We start from the raw sequence: 21,561 nt of genomic DNA on the forward strand, positions 1-21,561 counted from the left end.
AGTTTGGGTCTCCAGGCTACAAAATGGACATAACAGCACAAGAGAAGGTCCAGAGAAGAGCAACCAGGCTGATTCAGGGCTACAGGGGATGAAATTGAATGTCAGTAAATGTAAAGTATGACACGTAGGAAGTCAAAATGTGAGGGTCTGAAAACACAATGGGGGTCTGATGAGTTGTGAGGAAAGATGAGAAAAACTGAACCTTCTCAGTTGAAGCAAAAGGAGATGAAGAGGAGACCTGATGTGTGGACTACAAGTCCAATGTATGCTTTATAACACACTGGTGAGGCCTCATCTGGAGACCTGTGTGCAGTTTGGGTCTCCAGGCTACAAAAAGGACATAACAGCACTAGAGAAGGCCCAGAGAAGAGCGACTAGGCTGATTAGAGGACTACAGGGGCTGAAACTGAATGTCAGTAAATGTAAAGTATGACACGTAGGATGTCAAAATGTGAAGTCTGAATACACAATGGGGGGTCTGAAAATTGAAAGTATACCTTAGGAGAAGGATTTAGGAGTCATTGTGGACTCTACACCATCAGAAGTCATTAAGGAGGCTAACAGACTGTCAGGTTATATAGCGCCTTGATGTGTGCAGTTCAAGTCACAGGAGGTTCTGCTCAACCTTTATAACACACTGGTGAGGCCTCATCTGGAGTACTCGGTGCAAGTTTGGTCTTCAGGTTACAAAAAGGACATAGCAGCACAAGAGAAGGTCCAGAGAAGAGCAACTAGGCTGATTCAGGGCTACAGGAAATTTATTATGAAGAAGGAGTAAGAGGAGACCTGAATGTGTGTTTAAAATTATGAAGGGAATTGGTCCAGTGGATCAAGACTGTGACTTTAAAATGAGTTCATCAAGAACACGGGGACACAGCTGAAAACTTAAGGATAAACTACTCTCTATATATAAAAAAATCCTAAGCCTAAAATTGTAACAATTTTGTGCAGTGATTCTATGTGACGTTTTCATGTCACATTTTGTGTCACGCTTTAAATCGGGCTTATTTTAAAACCTACATATACAGTGGTGTGAAAAACTATTTGCCCCCTTTCTGATTTCTTATTCTTTTGCATGTTTGTCACACAAAATGTTTCTGATCATCAAACACATTTAACCATTAGTCAAATATAACACAAGTAAACACAAAGTGCAGTTTTTAAATGATGGTTTTTATTATTTAGGGAAAAAAATCTGTATATGTATGGTATCATTCTTTTCAGAATTTATCAAACTTTAATGTGATGTTGTTAGATTTTCATATTCTTATTCCGTTTTTAAATTGTAAACTAAAATATCAAGAAAGTTGTGTATTGAGCACAGTGGGAATACTCCAATCAGTTTCATGATATTTACTCCATTAAATAATAATTGATTTTAGTTTTACATATTTATAGAATTTAGTGATTTTGACTCCAATAAATAATCATTTTTCTTTTGTACATTTACAGACTTTACTAATATTCTGTCCGCATTTGGGGCTTGCGTGTCGATAAGACCTGCCAGTAAGCACTTCACAGTGGTCTGTGCTCGTGATGATAAACTTGAACTAAATTCAGTTTAGGTTCACGAGAGCAAACCTTTGCAGGTAGAATCTGGCATGATTGTGGTGCCAGTCCACACATGGGCACACTCTTTACATTTACTAGGGAGGGACACTGCAGTAGTTAGAGAAGAATCTGAACACATCACTTTTTAACAATCACTAATCAATCATCTTTTTGCTTAGTAATTGAGGAACCTTTAATAATAATAAATAATTCGCACCTTCTGGACCTTGCAATTATTTCAGACACAAGCACAGTGAGAGCAAGAAAAAATATGCAGAACAGTCCAACGGCCGTCCTGATGACTGCAGTGGTGAACGCCACACCCTCGGCCTCTGAGAATTAAATAAAAATAAAGATGAATCTGTGAGTGTTACATAAACCAAAGGGATCAGACAGGAGAGAGGCCATTAATCAACTAGCCACACACACACCAAAGCTCTCTGTCAGACCAAAACACTTTACAGCAAACAAGTACACACTGTGGGAAAAAATAAATACTGCAGATAAAACGAGAAAGAATTGACAAGAACCGACCATCCAACCCAAAGAAACTCACCAGTCCACCCATTTAACTGCTTCAAAATAACATCACGTCGAGATCTGGAGGTCCTTGAAATGTGGTGGTCCTATCTATCTATCTATCATATTGTGCCTTTCACCTATCTATCTATCTGTCTATCTATATATTATATAGTGCCTTTCACCTATCTATCTATCAATCATATAGTGCCTTTCATCTATCTGTCTATCTATCTATCTATCTATCTATCTATCATATTGTGCCTTCTATCTATCTATCTATCATATAGTGCCTTTCACATCTATCTATCTATCTATCTATCATATTGTGCCTTTCATCTATCTATCTGTCTATCTATATATTATATAGTGCCTTTCATCTATCTATCTATCATATAGTGCCTTTCATCTATCTATCTGTCTATCTATATATTATATAGTGCCTTTCATCCATCTATCTATCATATAGTGCCTTTCACATCTATCTATCTATCTATCTATCATATAGTGCCTTTCACATCTATCTATCTATCTATCACCTGTGAATCATCCAGGGTTCCCAGTGTGACTCACCTGACTGCCATGTCGTCACACTCCGGTCTTCCTCTGTTGCTCTCCCGTTTTCTTGCACTGTACTCCCTGATGGAGGATAAATCAGACTCAGTTGCTGTGTTTTCTCCCGTGTAACCCAAGTGTCGTGAGTCTCGGTGACACTTGATGGCTGCAGAAGGACTGCGCCATTTCTCACTCAGTTACCTGCCTCCGTGCTTGTCGGCTCTGCCGGGGCTGATGTCACTCTGGTGCTCGTCTCTTCAAGAAGTAATTGGCTGACTGTGATGGTGGGAACTAACATCAAAGAAGAAATGTATTAGCTACAGTCCATCATCCAGAAGTTGTATATTCTTTATTTGAAACCATAATGGAAACATCTGGCACTGCCTTACTATTATTGACCTAATCAGAAGTGTGGCCACCATTTGGTGTCAGGGCAGCTTTATCCTTACGTGCATTTTGTCACTGCCACTCTGGAGCTGTGTGCTTCTCACCACTCCATCACTGATCTAGAAGAGAAGCGTCCAGTTCTGTGAGAGTCGAAGGAGGTTGTCAAGAATGTGTGTTGTGGTTTCCTTGGCTTCTTTTCAAATGAAGGTTTCTTTTCACATACACATGCTAACATGAAATTCTTTCTTCCATGTGAGCTCAAAATATTAAAGGCATTGTAATACCAGTAAAAAGACACCCACACACACGCATACATACCCAGAATGAAACATACTGTACATACAATTATAGTATACAGTATATAATACAGGGTGGTCCACATCTAATTATGCAGCTCCAGATCGTCTGGATGGCTTTGGTTTATGCGGGGACGATTCCAGTTCAGCGTGAAGACGATTCTTCATGTTGTCAGTCCGCACACTTCTCGATGGTCCAGGCTTTTTTGGGTGATTTTCTTTGTAATAAACTTAATAAGTTATAGCGTTAGATTTAGACCACCCTATACATACGGTATATACAAGAAAACGTGTCACACTTGATACGGCTGATCCTTGAATGGAAGACCAAGCACCATATTTGTTATTGTGACGAATACGTGAGGTGGGCCTGTGCCCAAAGTACTCCAGACTGGCACTTTTACGTTTTTTGCTGTACTGGTTGCTTTCCATGTATACTGGAAATGTTTGATGTCAGGTCGCTCCCACTAAGCATTTTAGGAAGGAACGGAAGTGACCGGCAGAAGGACGGCTGGCCGCGTAAGGCAGAGAAGGCGGCGGGAGTCGGGAGGCTTGGGTGGTGAATTCCCTGAGGTGGGCGTCCTGTCGCCAGGGAAGCCAAGTCTCGATCTTGGTGAGCTGAACCAGAGCCAGGGATCGGAAGGCCACCAGATCAGTTATGTGGAAAGGAGGTCAGCTGCAGGAATGGCGACTCTCCTGTTGCAAAGCCCGATGGGAGAAGCAGGGGAGCCGCCAGGTAAAAAGACTTTGTGTTGTTGGGCTTTGTGTTGTTAAGGATGGCTTCCAGCATTATTTTAACCTCCTTGTTTTTAAAAGACTTTTTTCTATTGGATTTTAACCTCCACTTCATTTCTTTTTTCATGGGTGATTTATTTAATGACTTTGGCGGCACTGCACTTGTTTCAGTTGAACATTGTTTTGTTTATTGATTTTTAATAAAAGCACTTGGCACTTTTTATTTTTACACCATCCCCTTGCTCCATTTGTTGTGCCTCACTGCAATGCTCATTGGTGACATTACCGACGGTGACGGGTTCAAGGGCTCCCGGAAAACGAGATGGGAGCGTGCGGCGAACCCGCATTGTCACACTGCACCATAACTGCCTGACTGATGGGGTGCTGCTGAGATGTTCCCATTTCCAATACATGTCCCTTCTCAGCAGAGATGAATTGGGTTCTTGGTGATCTTGGTGACCAAGGTCCTTCTTGCTAAGCTGTTCGGTTTGGCCAGATGTCCATCTGCAGGAAGAGTCCTGCTGGTTCCAAACTTCTTCCATCGTAAAAGTATTTAGGCCACTGTGTTCCTAAGAACATCCAAAGCTTTACATGTGGTTTTGTCCCCTTGCCCTAATCTACACCTCCCCACAACTGGATTATGGAGGCCTGCAGAGAAGGAACCTTAGACTTCATGGTTTTGTTTTTGTCCCGATGTGTGTTGTGATTTGCTGGACCTTCTACACACAGGTGCACATGTGTCTTTCTAAACAATGTCCGATCAAGTCAGTGTCCAGTATTTGTTTTTCCACCCCGTAAGGTTCTTACAAGTCGCCTGTCGTAAGCCACATTGTCACCATTCAAGACCCTCTTGAGGTTTAAATCAAGGATCAATATGCCTTGTTACTGGTTTTAGGACTATTGACTATGAAAAGGAGTTGCTTGACATCTTTTTAAGTGGTTTAGACAGGCACTCTTATTTTACAGGCCGCTGCTTTTATTTGTAATGTGGCCTGCTAACTTTTCACTCGTCTTGTTCTTTATGAACCAAGGATGCTGTGTTTTTAGGGAACTTAGTAAAGAAACTTTGGATTTCAGATACGGCGACTTTGCTGGGCCTTCTGGCTGACTAAAGACTTAACAAGTTTCTGCAAACACTCAAGGAAATTAAACATGAAGAAAACTAAGTAAACTTGCATGCTAGTACATAAACACTCTAAATATCTTCTTTCTTCTTGTTTCAGCTGCTCCCGTTAGGGGTCACCACAGCGGATCATCTTCTTCCATATCTTTCTGTTCTCTGCCTCTTGCTCTGTTACCCCCATCACCTGCATGTCCTCTCTCACCACATCCATAAACCTTCTCTTAGGTCTTCCTCTTCTCCTCTTCCCTGGCAGCTCCATCCTTAGCATCCTTCTCCCAATATACCCAGCATCTCTCATCTGCACAAAGCAATGCAATCTTGTCTATGACTTTGTCTCCCAACCGTCCAACTTGAGCCGAACCTCTTAAGGTCCTCATTTCTAATCCTGTCCATCCTCGTCACACTCAATGCAAATCTTAGCATCTTTAACTCTGCCACCTCCAGCTCTGTCTCCAGTGCCACCATCTCCAACCCATATAACATAGCTGGTCTCACTACCGTCCTGTAGACCTTCTCTGTCACTCTTGCTGATACCCGTCTGTCACAAATCACTCCTGACACTCTTCTCCACCCACTCCACCCTGCCTGCACCCTCTTCTTCACTTCTCTTCCACAATCCCCATTACTCTGTACTGTTGATCCCAAGTATTTAAACTCCTCCACCTTCGCCAACTCTACTCCTTGGGTCCTCACCATTCCACCGACCTCCCACTCATTCACACACATTTATTCTGTGTTGGTGGTCCTACTGACCTTCATTCCTCTCCTCTCATATCTCCACCTCTCCAGGTTCTCCTTAACCTGCTCCCTACTCTCGCTACAGATCACAATGTCATCAGCAAACACCACAGACTCCTATCTAATCTCGTCTGTCTACCTGGGCTACCAGAGCCGATCCCACCTCCGTCACTCCTACTGCAGACCTCACCACAGTCACACTTCCATCATACATATCCTGTACAACTCTTATGTACTTCTCTGCCTCTCCCGAGTTCCTCATACGATACCAGACCTCCTCTCTTATCACCCTATCATGTGCTTTCTCCAGGTCCACAAAGACACAATTCAACTCCTTCTGGCCTTCTCTAAACTTCTCCATTAACATCCTCAGAGCAAACATTGCATCTGTGGTGCTCTTTCTTGGCATGAAGCCATCCTGCTGCTCACTAATCATCACCTCACTTCTTAACCTAACTTCCACTACTCTTTCCCATAACTTCATGCTGTGGCTCATCAATTTTATCCCCCTGTAGTTACTACAGTCCACCACATCCCCCTTATTCTTAAATATAAACATAAACACTTTAAACATATAAACCTTTTTTAAATGGCATTTAATTTGATATTTTAAGGCTAAGGTGGCACGGTGGGTAGCACTGCTGCCTCGCAATTTGGAGACCGGGGTTCGCTTCCTGGGTCCTCCCAGTGTGGAGTTTGCATGTTCTCCCCGTGGCTGCGTAAGTTTCCTCCCACAGTCCAAAGACATGCTGGTTAGATGCATTAGCGATCTTAAATTATCCCTAGTGTGGGCTTGGTGTGTGTGTGTGCGTGCTCTGTGGTGGGCTGGCACCCTGCCCGGGGTTTGTTTCCTGCCTTGTGCCCTGTGTTGGCTGGCACTGGCTCCAGCAGACCCCCGTGACCATGTAGTTAAGATATAGCAGGTTGGATAATGGATGGATTTTAAGGCTTATGAATATTCAAGATGATCCAGTTGAAAGCAAGCTGCATTGTGTTCAACAACAACATTTATTTCTATAGCACATTTTCATACAAACAGTAGCTCAAAGTGCTTTACACAATAAAGAATAGAAAAATAAAAGACACAATAAGAAAACAAAATAAATCAACATTAATTAACATCGAATAAGAGTAAGGTCCAATGGCCAGGAGGGACAGAAAAAACAAAAAAACTCCAGACGGCTGGAGAAAAAATAAAATCTGTAGGGATTTCAGACCATGAGACCACCCAGTGTTAGCTAAGATTGAGCTTTACAGGAGTTTAAGAGTTGACTATGAAAACAGACGCCTGCTTCCAGCTCCAGCAGCTTAGCTCTTATCAGTGAAGCTGGGTGCTGCTTACTGGATGCTGGTGCAACAAGCAATTATTAACGGAACAGTTTCTTATATGTGGGTCACCCTGGTTCCAACTTAATGACGAGAACTGACCAATTAAATGGTCTCCAATTATTATCAGACTAGCAAAATACCCGCGCTTCAACAACAACAACAACAACATTTATTTCTACAGCACATTTTCATACAAACAGTAGCTCAAAGTGCTTTACATATTAAAGAATAGAAAAATGAAAGACACAATAAGAAAACAAAATAAATCAACATTAATTAACATCGAATAAGAGTAAGGTCCAATGGCCAGGGGGGACAGAAAAAACAAAAAACCTCCAGACGGCTGGAGAAAAACATAAAATCTGTAGGGATTCAGACCATGAGACCACCCAGTCCCCTCTGGGCACAGCGGAGAAGTAGTGTGTTAAAGAAGTTATGAAAAATAAAAGGAAACATTTTAAAAATAACGTAACCTGATTGTCAATCTAATTGTTTTGTGACTGTTATGAGTGTTGCTGTCCTCAAGGATTTGATTATCATTATTTCTTTCAATCAGGTTCGTATTTGGAGGACGTGTTGTGTTCAAGTTACAGTCCGTGTTTGTCTAGTCTATCCCTGACCATCTCATCTTCATTGTCAACCGTTGTAAAGATAACAGGTTTCATTCATCGAAGTGTTCACTACCCAAATCGGTACTCGTGAATGTAAGATGTTTAACAAGCATTCCCGGTATTAAGTTGTGGATTTGCCTGCGAATATTTAGCGGCAGCGTGTCTGTGGACGTAATTTAAACTTAAGCTTTACACCTTGCTTTCCTATTGATATGTCTACAAAGGCTTGTTCAGATTCAGAGGGTTGTTCCTTTCTTACTGCATCAATAAACAGCTCGTCTTCCTCTTTATCTGAGACATCACACACTGCATGCACGGGTTTACCTTTCCCAGTCCTGCAAACTATAGCGAATTGGTTCAATTCACCACATTTTTTACACTGTCTTCCTTTAGCTGGACATTGACTTTTTCCACCGTGTGCTTTGTTTCCGCAGTAGCTGCACTTATGAATATGCTTGTATGCATCACTCGCTTCATATTCGTTTGCTGCCTTCTCAATTGTGTAATGCGTTTTTTGTTCAGCGCTCCTTAGAGCTCTTGCTTGTTCTCTGCGTACTGCGTTCACAGTCAGTTCACGTGAGCCGCTCGGAGTACATGCATCAAGGTTCTCAGCTGTGCTATCTCATGCGATCTCACGATGTCCACGGCTTTATTTAATGTTAGCTCAGACCCGGCACTTAAAAGTTTCTCTCGCACTTTCGCTGAGTTTATGCCAAACACTATTCTATGCCTGACCATCTCATCTTCATTTGCATAAGCACAGTCCTTCACCCGCGAATATTTAGCGGCAGCGCTTCTATTGGATTGCTGCTGACAGACTGCCTTATATGAGCAGGCACTCAATTACGTGGAAAGCGTGACGATGAGGGACGTAACTCCGCCTCACACGGCGACCGAGCTGCAGGCTATGGCCGTATATATGTACGTAAGTAGGTTCCAGTTATGATCATTACGCGTAGAATTTCAAATGAAACCTGCTTAACTTTTGTAAGTAAGCTGTAAGGAATGAGCCTGCCAAATTTCAGCCTTCTACCTACACGGGAAGTTGGAGAATTAGTGATGAGTGAGTGAGTGAGTGAGTGAGTGAGTGAGTGAGTGAGTGAGTGAGTGAGTGAGTGAGTGAGTGAGGGCTTTGCCTTTTATTAGTATAGATCAAGATTAGGAAAGTGAAACTGGGAGAAATGTAAAACATGATCAGATTATGGCAACAAGCACGATCTTCGAATCCTAATGATTTTTATGAATAGATTGGTGATTATTAGGGAAAGGAATTTACAAGGCAAGGTAATTGTTATGAAATCAGGTACAGCATCAGGTCATCATTACAAAGATAACATGTATAGTCAAGTCAAGTCAAGTTGGGGAGCCTGCACTGGTACAGTGTGTTGCCACACCCACTACATGACCAAACAACTCAGGATCCCGGTTTGCAGACCCCCAGGCAGACACGTGGTGCAGTCCCACCCTCCGGAAATGACCCTCTATCTGCCGCAACCAGGTGTTATGTGGGCGACTCCTTGGCCTGGTCCAGCCACTCGGGTCCCCAACAATGAGGATGTTACCAGCCAGATCACCCTCAGGGAAACGCGCCACATGGCCGTAGTGCCGTAACTGACACTCCCTTACAATGCAGGTCATGTGCCTCATTTGGGACTCTATGAGCAACACAAAGTCAAACCAGAGGTACCCACAGATTCTCCGGAGAGACACAGTACCAAATGAGTCCAGTCTTCATCTCAGGTCACTGGAGAGCGTCCATGTCTCACAACCATATAGCAAGACAGGAAGCACCAGGACTCTAAAGACTTGGACCTTCGTCCTTTTGCATAGATATCAGGAGCACCACACACCCCTTTCCAGCCACCTCATGACCCCCCAAGCTCTCCCAATCCGTCTACTGACTTAATAGGAAGAGTCACCAGAGACATGAATGTCACTGCCGAGGTAAGTAAACCTCTCAACAAGGTTGACACTCTTTCTGCAGACAGACACACTGCTGATGGCCGTGCCTAAGAGGTCATTAAATTAGATGAAATTAAACATGTATAGTGGATGACGAGAAACATGTATGAAATTGGAATGTTTTGTGATTAGAACTGAAATAAAAAAAATCACACCCAAACCACCAGGCTCACTTCATGAACTGAGACTGGCTTTATGTGCTCTGCAATTGTTTTCTATGCTGTGCAATAAAGTCTAAATTCTGACTGCCTTATCGGAAGACTCTGATCGCTTTTTCTAAAGATTTTTCCACAACAGCACTAGTCAGCATTATGAGGAGTCATCCCTTAAACTCAGGTGAAGTGTTGACCTACCTTTGTTGACAGTTAGCTGCACCTCGATGAAGAAGTCTGTACTCCAAATCACGCTTATCCCGCAATAGTATTTGCCTGAATCGCTCAACTGCAGGTCAGTGATGGTCACAAATAGGACTCTGTAGGAGGAGTAGTCAAAGATGGAGAACCTTCCCCAAGAGGCCAGGTTCTCCCGAGAAGTGGTTCTGATCAGGACGTCATCCTCGCTGGTACAGGGATCTTGACAGAAGTACTTCTCCCGGTTTCTTTGGTGGGCCGAGTAGTAGCAGGAAATCTTGACGGATCCCCCTTGTAGGCCGTTGGCTGACACTTGCTGTGCCATCGTGGTGCAGTACAGAGCTGAGACACAAGAGGCAGTAGAGAGCTCGTGTTAGCATTCGGATGCAGCTTAGCTGAATGTGAAGTTTATTGTAGTTGCGTTGCTCTAATTTTTATACTTAAACTAAATTGGGGAGGTTCTGGAACGAAAATGGATCCCCCAAGTCCACTGGACTTTTTCTTGTGCTGCTATGTCCTTTTTGTAACCTGGAGACCAAAACTGCACACCGTACTCCAGATGAGGCCTCACCAGTTTGTTATAAAGCTTGAGCAGAACCTCCTGTGACTTGAACTCCACACATCAAGGCGCTATATAACCTGACACTCTGTTACCTTTCTTAATGGCTTCTGAACGCTGTCGGGAAGTCGATAGCTTAGAGTCCACTATGACTCCTAAATCCTTCTCATAAGGTGGACTCTCGATTTTCTGCCCCCCAATGTGTATTCAAACCTCACATTTTTACTTCCAATGTGTAATTCTTTACATTTCATCATCCACAAATCTGCCCAAGCCTGTCTGCTGTCCAATTCCTTCTGTGATGATATAACGAATTACAAATTATCTGCTAATCCACCTATCTTGGTATCATCTGCCGACTTCACCATCTTGTTACTTATATTCCTATCTAAATAATTTATAGATATTAAAAACAGCAGCAGTCCCAAGCACTTAACCTTGGCCAATTCTGATGAGGTTCCTCGCACCATCACCCTCTGCTTCCTATGTCTGAGCCAATTCTGCACCCATCTAAAAACATCACCCTGAACTCCCCCTTCTTTTAGTTTGATGCCCAACCTCTCATGTGGCACCTTATCAAATGCTTTCTGAAAGTCAAGATGAATAATCTCATGAGCTCCACTTTGATCGTATCCTTTTGTTGCCTCTTCATAGAATTCCAGCCTGTTAGTAAAACACGACCTCCCTCTTCTGACCCCACACTGACTGTTCCTAATAACTCCTGTCCTTGCCATCTGTTGCTCAATCTTATCCTTAATAATTCCTTCCATTAATTTTCCTGGGATGCATGTTAAGCTTACTGGCCTACAGTTGCTCTGATCTGCCCTGTCACCCTTTTTATATAATGGGATGATATTTGCCATTTTCCAGTCCTTCTGAATCTCTCCAGTGCACAGTGACTTCCTAAAAATATGTGCCAGTGGTTTATATCTGTACTCACTAGCCTCCTTAAGAACACGAGGATAAATATTATCTGGTCCTGGTGATTTGTTTGATTTCAGCTTATTTAATCTGAGCAGCTCTTCTCCCTCTACAATTTACAAATCCCTCAGTACCTCCTTAGTAGTCCCTGTTACTGCTCTGAGGTTATCCACTTGCTCACTTGCTCACACCTCAGAAAAATGTAAGTTTAGGGCATAAGTTTAATTCCCCTTTACTATTTCTGATGCAGTTCACCTCCTCCTTTACTGTTCTTTTACCACTAAAATACTAAAAGGGGGTCTTCTTTCGCCTTATCTGCTATATTCCTCTCCAACTGTCTTTTAGCCTACCTGATATGCTTCTTAATGGTTGCTCTCATTTTCTCATACACTCTACGATTCACTTTGCAGTCTTATATGCCTTATTTGTCTGTTTTTTTCCTTTGCAGCTTCTTTTTTTAATTGTTCATTTACCCACCGTGGAGTTTTGTTTTTTTTTTAATTTCCTATTAATTCCAAATTTAGGTATGTATTTGTCCTGCATTACATGTAAAACATTTTTAAACCTGTTCCACTGTTCCTCGACTGTCTCCACACTTAAAACGTATTCCACTCTGTCCTCCTTAGACTTTGCTGCATCTGATCAAAATTTCCCCTACCAAAGTTCAACTCAACAATTTTAGTCTTTGCATCCACACTCTCACAAAATACTGACAATTGTATTACGTTATGGTCACGTGACCCTAGCGGTCCAATCACTTCTACACCCTCAAGTCTATCCTGATTATTACAGAATACTAAATCCAGACTGGTTTCACCCCGTGTTGGTGCTTTAACATGCTGTGTTAAAAAACAGTCGCTGATTACGTGTAACAAACTCCTGCTCTTGTGCTCCTCCATCTGTAAGGTTATCCCAGGTAATATTTGAATAATTAAAGACCCCCATGACTATAATATCTCCCTGTAAACTTGCCTTTTTAATATTACTAAAAAGATGTGTGTTGAAATTATTGTCTGCATTGGGTGGTCTATAACACTCTCCTAAAATAAAGACCTCTTTCCCTAATGTTTTCCAGGCGAAGCCACATGTCCTCACTAAGATGGAGCTCATCGTCCAACTGAAGAGGACTTGTGTTTAACTTCGGTTTGACATAAACAGCAACCCCACCTCCTTTTCTGTTCTCTCTATCCTTCCTAATAAATTGTGTATCCCTCTGTGTTACACTCATCCCCATCTTCGTTATTTAGCCAGATTTCTGTTATTGCTATAATATCATAACTGTGCTCTGCTACATACAACTCCAACTCACTTACCTTATTTTTGATACTCCTAGCATTAAGGCAAGCTATTTTTAACATGTTACTCCTTCTATATTTGAGTGTTGGGTTAGAATTTATATTACTACATATTTTTTTATTTCTACACCGTTGTTTGTTCCTCCATATAAAGTTCTAAACCTGGCCTGTCCTAAATTCTGGGGTTGATGCCCCCAGGCAGTGTGTACCCTCTACCCTACACCTTGTGACCGTGACCCACTTATCTCTACCTCTCTGATCTGGAATCTCCTCGTGCGCCACCTTAGGGGGGTGCACATTATCACTCTAAAGGACAACTGGGCCAGGTCCGCCAATTCTCTACTACAACGCATGCCACCCAACTCCTCTTCCAGTTCAGTGACCCTGAGCTTGAGGTTCTGGATTTGATTATTTAAAATGAAATGATTTACCTTAAATGGTAAAACTAAAAAAATTGGCTAAAGAAAATAGATTATGGAACTGCTACAGCTATTTTGCACTTTCTGTCTCCTTAAGCTCCTGTGCTGTTCACCCTCTCAGCTACCTGCTGCTTGTCCTTCTATGAGGTTAACTTTACTTTCTCTGCCTGTCCTTTTAACTTTGCACTCTCCACTCGCGCTCTTTGTATTCCCCGTATTAATAAACCCTTACGCTGTCGCAAACGTAACTGTTCTACCTCTGAACCTCTAAGATCTGTTCAATCTAAAATAAATGAAACTTGCTTAGTGAATATCTGCTGCTAGTGAACTTCTTACTGTCTTATCTGTTCCTACAGCCCCTTGTGCCTGATTGGCATCTTAACACTGGCGACTTACCTACGCACCGCTGAGCCTTCCCCTTTATTGGTTTGAAGTCAGCCGCGGCCTGTTGTTACTTTCAAATATATAAAGTAAAGGGAAAGTAGTGTAATTGTCCAAAGATTCAATATCGACATTTTGATGAATCTCAACGTTTTCTCGTATACAAAGTATAGGAAAAGTATTGAAATCCTCCAAAAATTCCATTTCGAGAGTTTGATGAATCTCGACATTTTAGGACCCCCTGAGTCAGAAAATACCATTTTTGGAATTATATCCGTGTGTCTGTGTTTCTGTGTGTGTTTGTGTGTAAACACGATAACGTGAGTACGCTTTCACTTCAGTCAACCAAATTTTGCATACAAGTGTTAGGTACAAAACATAGATTTCTATGAACTTTTGAGCTGTTTCCGCTAACCGGAAATGGTACTTTACCTTTTATTCATGCAGCTGCAGAATCTAATTTTTTCGTTTACAATAAGGGTTCAATATATTATTAATTTGATTTGATTTGTTGGTGATGGTTCTTTAATGTACATAATTTCAAATTCTAATCGTTTTGCGGTTTACTCCTCAAACATCCATCCCCATATTCGAGTATACAAGAAAGTCGAGAAGAGACTGTGGTAATGCGCGGGTCGCGTCTTACCAAATTTAAGTATGTAGCAGCATTTATATTCGCTATAAGAAAGTGTGTTCAGGGCGCTGTCGCGGGAATGCGGGGCCGTCTAGTGGGTGAGCGCTGTGAGGCGCGGGGTGTTGGACACACGTGGGGCCGGGATAATGGCCAGTACGGGCTCCCCCGCATGTGTTCATTTTAGGGCTCATTTATACTTCACGCGACGCGACGCATGCTGCAGCGGACGCTCCTGCTACGCAAGCGTTGAAGTGTTTATACTTGCACGCGTACTTTACGTAAATCTGGAGGAGTCCACCAGATGGCTTTGTGAGATATTATCACGGTGAGAACATGTATGGCTTCTCTGTGTTGTGAATTGCCTAAAACACCTATTAAATTCCGATAACACCTTACCGCAATATCTGTGAAAAGGATGTTTATTGATTAAATCCATCAATCCAGGGATGTGTCCATTCCAACAAGCATTGGGCACGACTGAGAAACAATCCCAGGACGAGGTCTCCGCTCATCGCAAGGTGAATACAAGCACACATACACTAGCGTCATTTTAGCGGCACCAAATCCCCAAATCTGCTTATCTTTGGAAGGAAACCAGAGCACAGTGTGGAATACAAGCAGGAAATACCAGCAACGTAACTCCCTGCAAGACAGCAGTGCTATCACTCCACCACCGTGACACCCGCATGTGTGTAATTAACAGTATTCATTATTTAAATGAAATTATATGTAAAATGTAACATACACACTTTAATCATGAAAGTGATATCAAGTATGAATCTAAAGATTCTAAATGTGCAGAGTGTTGGAATATCAGACATTTAATTTGTTCTGTGTGGTGATCTATTGCTGCTTGCCGCAGCTGTCAGGTCCAAGAAGCTCGTAGCGATTAAAAACTGCGATGATGTTTGCGATGGTCTGCTTTAATGATAAAGTAAACTACGAGGTTAAAGTGGACAATTCGAGATTAAAGCCGAAATTTCCACTTTAATCACAAAATACACGTTTTCACCGTGTCCTTTATTTTTTTCTCAGTGGCTCAAATATAACGCTATACATTATGTTGCTGTTGTTAAGTTGCAAAAATAAAAAAATTAAAAAAGACGACACAAAAGATGGTATGTGAGACTTTTAAAATGTATTGTGTCCTTACATTCGGGAACTATCTACATGTGACAGAAAGCCTCTATGCTGATCCTACGGGATGGATGCTTCGATGTGGTAAAGCAAAATGCCGACATACAAATGCATTCGTGGTGCTTTTATATTCAAGCGTCGCATATTCCCGATCGTAATGACACGATACATTTTAAAAGTCTCAGTGCCGTCTATTTTTTTTTTTTTTTTTTTTGCAACTTCACATCGGCAACATAATGTATAGCGCTGTATTTGAGCCACTGAGAAAAAAATAAAAGACACGGTGAAAACGTGTATTTTGTGATTAAAGTGGAAATTTCGGCTTTAATCTCGAAATGTCCACTTTAACCTCGTAGTTTACTTTATTATTAAAGCAGACCATCGCAAACTTCATCCCAGTTTTTAATCACTACGAGCTTCTTGGACCTGACAGCAGGTAAAGTAAAAAAATAAAAAATAGACGGCACAAAAGATGGTATGTGAGACTTTTAAAATGTATCGTGTCATTACGATCGGGAATATGCGACGCTTGAATATAAAAGCACCACGAATGCATCTGTATGTCGGCATTTTGCTTCACCACTTTGAACCATTCATCAAACAGCCCGCACATCGATCCCCGAAGGATAGAGGCTTTCTGTCACATGTAGATAGTAAACAGAGACTCTGACGTCACGTTCCGACTTTTAGCACACTGCGCCCCAGACTTTTTGCTGGTACTGCAACTTGCGCACACGTCGCGCTAATTTCTGAGGACCTGCTCAGAGGACGCGTGAAATGAACGCTGGGAACGCGTGGCAGCCATGATGCGGGCACGTACGCGTTCTGAGCGTGAAGTATAAATGAGCCCTTACGCTCCGGTGTCCTCGCAGCCTGCCTAGTGCAGGCGGTTTAAAGTGCGGCGCGCCTAAAAGAGAAAGCCGGCATTTGATTGATTGAGTCAGAGATGGGGATCCCATAATGTTAGAGAAATGATTTTACTTACTGGTGAGTCAACCACGGTCGTGCTTGAGCTCAGCATAGCCGTTGGCTGTACCGGAGGGCTTATACGCGTGCGCAACCCGCAGGAGTTTGGTTTTAAATACATAGTTGCTCGGGGCGTGTCGCGGCGTGTGGCGTGAATGCGCTACCGTCTACCGATAGGTGCATGAGGTAGACATGTTGGCAGATTGGCTGGACAATCTTGCCGGTTATATTTAAAGAGTTACCGGCCAACAGGGGTCGTCAGTGGACCTAAGAGCGAGGTAGGAATAAGCACTGCTGAGCTATTTGTAGGAGCTGTTGTAATTTTGGCGGCTTTTGCATATATTCTTTTTGTATATAGAGTTATATATCTCCTAGTGATTATTTTTGGTGGAGGTATATATACTTATTTGGTGCTGGGATAGTTTTTGATTTTGGTTTTGGTGCAATCGTTTTATTTTTGTATATACACACACTTGTTTTTGTGCATATTTCTTTCCTGCTGGAGGAACGTCTTGAACCAGGGATAAAAGAAGACAACCTTCATTATTGGAGCGTGTGTGTGTAGTTTTTGTAGGAGTGCACTGTTTTTGTAAATACACCATATTTTTCCTTTTTGTTTGTTTTTATTTCTTTTTGAAGAGTCAGGGTTGAAGGACTGTGTCTTAACCTGACACTACTACATTTTTTTGTGTACAGCACTCTTGTAAATAAATTTGCACCATTCACCCTTCAATTTTTGTCTGTGTCTCATCTCTTCATTTGATCCCGTTCGGTTCATGAACTCTCAGATGTCCAGAGTGTAGGCTGGGGCCACTTCTCACTACACGGGATATCACAGAGACCACTCCCGATTTTCTTTTTTAAACTAAGGAATTGCAGTTTCACTTACTTATTAACTATTTATTACTACGACATAGTTATTTACTTACTCATTTTGGTAATGTTCATTTTGGATTTTTGAAGACACTATTTTATTAGCGCAATTTTTAATGGAGGTTAATTTATTTCTATTGAATGCTGTTCAGCCTTTGTACTGGTCATCTCAGTCATGGACTTTAAGATCCTCCAACAGGTGTCAGTGTCCTTTGGCTGTGGGCACCGCAGCATCACACTGGACCAAATTTTCATATTCAATGACATTCTGACTTTGCTTTATTATTTGTTTTTTTGTCATTTTTGTACATTTTATCATCCATACATCCATCCATTTTCTAACCCACTGAATCCGAATACAGGGTCACGGGGGTCTGCTGGAGCCAATCCCAGCCAACACAGGGCACAAGGCAGAAACCAATCCAGGGCAGGGTGCCAACCCACCGCAGGACACACACAAACACACCCACACACCAAGCACACACTACGGACAATTTAGAATCGCCAATCCACCTAACCTGCATGTCTTTGGATTGTGGGAGGAAACCGGAGTGCCCGGAGGAAACCCACGCAGACACGGGAGAACATGCAAACTCCACGCAGGGAGGACCTGGGAAGCGAACCCGGGTCTCCTAACTGCAAGGCAGCAGCGCTACCACTGCGCCACCGTGCCGCCCTGTACATTTTATCAGCTTTATTATTTTTTTTTTTTTGTATGGCGCAAACATTTTTTATGGATTTATCTTCAGTGATGTTCCGTTGTTTTGTGCAATTGTCCCAAACATGTTCCAAAATTTTTTCTCATTCAAATATATTTTTAAGAAGTTTTGAGTTATGTCTATGGGGGTTTTTAAACTCAGAGAATTCTAATCGTTTGTCATTGTATCATATGATGCCTCACACTAAGAACGGCAAACAAAGTGAATGGAAATAATGAGGAGAGCAAACGTTAAACAAGCCAGAAAGTCGTAGCCAAGAATCAACCCTACCTTTCGTTAAATCAAAAATCATAAACTAAGAGTCATAGTATGAAACAGAAGTTAAAAGTCAGGAACGAGGAAATCCAAAAAGCACTGCAAAACACACGTAACAAAGGGATTTTTGTTTAGAGTATCCGTAATCTTGGAAGCTGATGCATCTAATGGACTAAAGTTAATAGCAGTGTTCCAGTGACATCAATTGCATAATTTCCAGAATCACGCTCTGTAGCAACAGTCATCACGTCAAGACTACATAAAATGGTGTTGCCCAGGAGAAACAAAATGGTGACGGATACAAAAGTGAATTATTTTTAATAACTGAAACACAAAATTCATACGGCAAAAAAATGTCACAATATCGATCGTCTTCTTTTTTTTTTTATTTTTACAGATTTTAATTAGAAACAGATAACATTCTATACAGCAGTGGTTCTCAAACTGTGGGGCGGGCCCCCCTAGGGGGGCGCAAAGTAGCAAAAAGATTTGAAAAAAAGAAAACAAGAATCGAAAATGTAAAAAATACATCTATTGAGACCAAAACAAATGAACTTAAACTACATTCTGATACTAGAAAAATAAATATAGAGTTAGATAAATGTCGATAAAAGTTAAGTAGGTATAAAAAACATATGCATCTATGATATATCCAGGTTTCCTTTTCCTCCTTCCTCTGTCCAGATGTCACCCTTACTAAATCTGCTGTAGTTGCCCAGCTGTCTGGTGACTCTTCACTGCCACCCAGTGCCCGTCTCACCTCCTCCCTAAACTCAACCTGGCAGTCTTCCTTTTTCAACTTTCACCATTTGATCCTCGGCTCTGCCCTCACTATCTTCCTCTTCTTGATCTCCAACGTCATCCTACAGAGACCACGTCCATCCTACAGACCACCATACTCCCGATTTTCTTTTTTAAACTAAGGAATTGCAGTTTCACTTACTTATTAACTATTTATTACTACGACATAGTTATTTACTTACATTGTGGATAGGTTTTATTTTGGTAATGTTCATTTTGGATTTTTGAAGACACTATTTTATTAGCGCAATTTTTAATGGAGGTTAATTTATTTCTATGCTCAGCAGTGTACTCAATCTCCTTCAGATTGACTCTTCACCATAGGATGTAGTCTACCTGTGTGCATCTTCCTCCACACACTGGACCACTCTTGTGTTCCTCCCTCTTCCTTAAAATACAAGACGTATTCACTACAGCCATGTCCATCCTTTTGGCAAAATCCACTATCTTCTGACCTTCTTCATTCCTCTCCTTGATCACCTCCTCGTCTCCACTGTTCCCTTCACCAACATGCTCATTCAAATCTGGTCCAATCACCATGTTCTGTCCCTTGGGTACACTGTCCATCACTTCATCCAACTCGCTCCAAAAATCTTCTTTCTCATCCATTGCACACCCAACTTGTGGTGCATACGCACTAACAACATTCATCATCACACCTCCAATTTCCAGCTTCATAATTATTACTCTCCCTAACACTCTTTTCTCCTCCAAACACTCTTGACATGCTGTTCCTTCAGATTAACCCCTACTTCATTTCTCCTCCCATCCACACCATAATAGAACAATTTGAATCCCCCTCTGATCCACCTGGCCTTACTCCCCTTCCATTGAGTCTCTTGCACTCACAATATATCAACCTTCCTTCTCTCCATCATGTCTGCTAACTCTCTCCCCTTACCAACATTCAAAGTTCCTACCCTCAGTTCCACTCTCTTTACTTTCCTCCTCTCCTCCTGTCTCCGGACACGTCTCCCTCCTCTACTTCTCTTTCTTCGGCCATCAGTAGCCAAATTTCCACTAGCACCCTGTTGGCTAACAGTACTGGTGGCTGTTTTTGTTAACCCGGGGGTCGACCGATCCGGTATGGAAATTTGTATCGTTGTCCGCATATTGATCTTTACACCGGATGCCCTTCCTGATGTAACCCTCCCCATTTATCCAGTCATGGGACCGGCACGAAGAAACACACTGGTTTGTGTATCCCCTGTGGCTGGGACAAAACATTGGGCTATTCTGACGTGGTCTTCTATGAGCCCTGATTTGAATGAAACATGCAGACTGGAGAAGGAAGATCTCCTTCAAACCTGACATGGCTGGAGCAGTTTGCCCAGGGTGAGTGGGCCAAACGACCGTGGACAGGAACAGAAGTCTCACGGAGAGCTCCAGAAATCGCTTGTGTGCAGTGATTGCAAACTCGAAAGTTTGTGCAACAAAATATTAGGTGACGGGTCCCATCATGTTTGTCCACGCTATTGTCATTTGTGTTGTTATTTGAAATATTCTTTGGAATCAAAACACCAAAGCAAAGTCTGACTTTTTTGAGCACAGGATAGTCAATGGTGACTTTTGTCAGTTTCAAGTTATTTCAGAGACAATTGCGGGTTCTTCTTTGTTTGTGGAGGGGTACCAACAAATGTGTCTACGTCTGTAAGTGTAACGTTTTTGCAAGATTTGTTTAATTGGGTTTTCTCTAGCAAGTTTTTGTACTTATGTAAACATCTAATGACATTTTTGGTTGTATTTAAGCAGAAATAAAGAAAATGCCAAAGGTTTCGTTTAACTTTCCAGCACCCCTATAAAAAATTTCCAGTTTGCACACTTACAGATATTTCCGTAATTGCTGTCGTGTGCTCACTTACTGTAAGTGAGCCGAGTGACAATCACAGCCCACAATATGGACGCAGCGTGACTAACAATGGTCCACTCAGCACCCTCACAACTGGCAAGGTGTCAGTCATCAAACTCGGCCCTGTTGCCAACCTGCTTCCATACAAATAATAAGAAACACGGCTTACCTGAGAAGAGGAAAACAAGTGCCAACTCACAAGGTGCCATGTTGAAAGGCTGTGACAGATCTGGGTGGTGGAAGGACAAGGGAGCCTTTGTCTCTCTGAGGCTGACAGGAAACACATGACTGTGGTTTGTCTTCTCTGGCCAACGCATGACCTTCCAAGTTTCCAGTGTCAGAAATAAAGTAAGAGAAGGAAGACGAGAAAGCTGACATTACTTGGCCAACATAGGCCTTGACCGTCACAAAATAATCATTTATAGTGTCCTCTTTGTATGTGCCAGAGTCAGGGCATGGGCAAAAAAAATAAAAAAAACCATGGGAGGTGTCATGTGACACACGGAAACTCAGATGTTCATGTGGTTAAAACTTGTTATGTGCAAAGAAAGTCCACCTCCACCACCTTACTGCTTATAAAAAGAGCTTTGAAACCA

At 42.1% G+C, this 21,561-nt stretch overlaps 1 protein-coding gene across 1 annotated transcript; it reads right to left on the reverse strand.

Annotated features, from left to right (window-relative positions):
• Nucleotides 1-391: 391 nt before the first annotated feature.
• LOC120526720 (CMRF35-like molecule 5) lies at nt 392-21,348 on the reverse strand. The gene is made up of 6 exons (XM_039749876.1): nt 21,135-21,348; nt 10,160-10,498; nt 2,827-2,916; nt 2,644-2,709; nt 1,769-1,883; nt 392-458 (listed from the first exon to the last, which is right to left on the reverse strand). The coding sequence occupies exons 1-6, from the start codon at nt 21,280-21,282 to the stop codon at nt 392-394; spliced, it is 825 nt and encodes a 274-aa protein (XP_039605810.1). The 5' UTR covers nt 21,283-21,348.
• Between the last annotated feature and the right edge of the window lie 213 nt (nt 21,349-21,561).

This window comes from Polypterus senegalus, chromosome 3 (genome assembly GCF_016835505.1).
Source record: "Polypterus senegalus isolate Bchr_013 chromosome 3, ASM1683550v1, whole genome shotgun sequence".
NCBI lineage: Eukaryota > Metazoa > Chordata > Cladistia > Polypteriformes > Polypteridae > Polypterus > Polypterus senegalus.

Coding starts and splice junctions, on each gene's coding strand:
- LOC120526720 (XM_039749876.1), bottom strand. CDS start 21,282: ATGCGTTGGCCAGAGAAGACAAACCACAGTCATGTGTTTCCTGTCAGC. Junction 10,499..21,134: donor ACTTGTTTTCCTCTTCTCAG/GTAAGCCGTGTT, acceptor CTTGTGTCTCAG/CTCTGTACTGCACCACGATG. Junction 2,917..10,159: donor GCAGCTAACTGTCAACAAAG/GTAGGTCAACAC, acceptor CTTTGATGTTAG/TTCCCACCATCACAGTCAGC.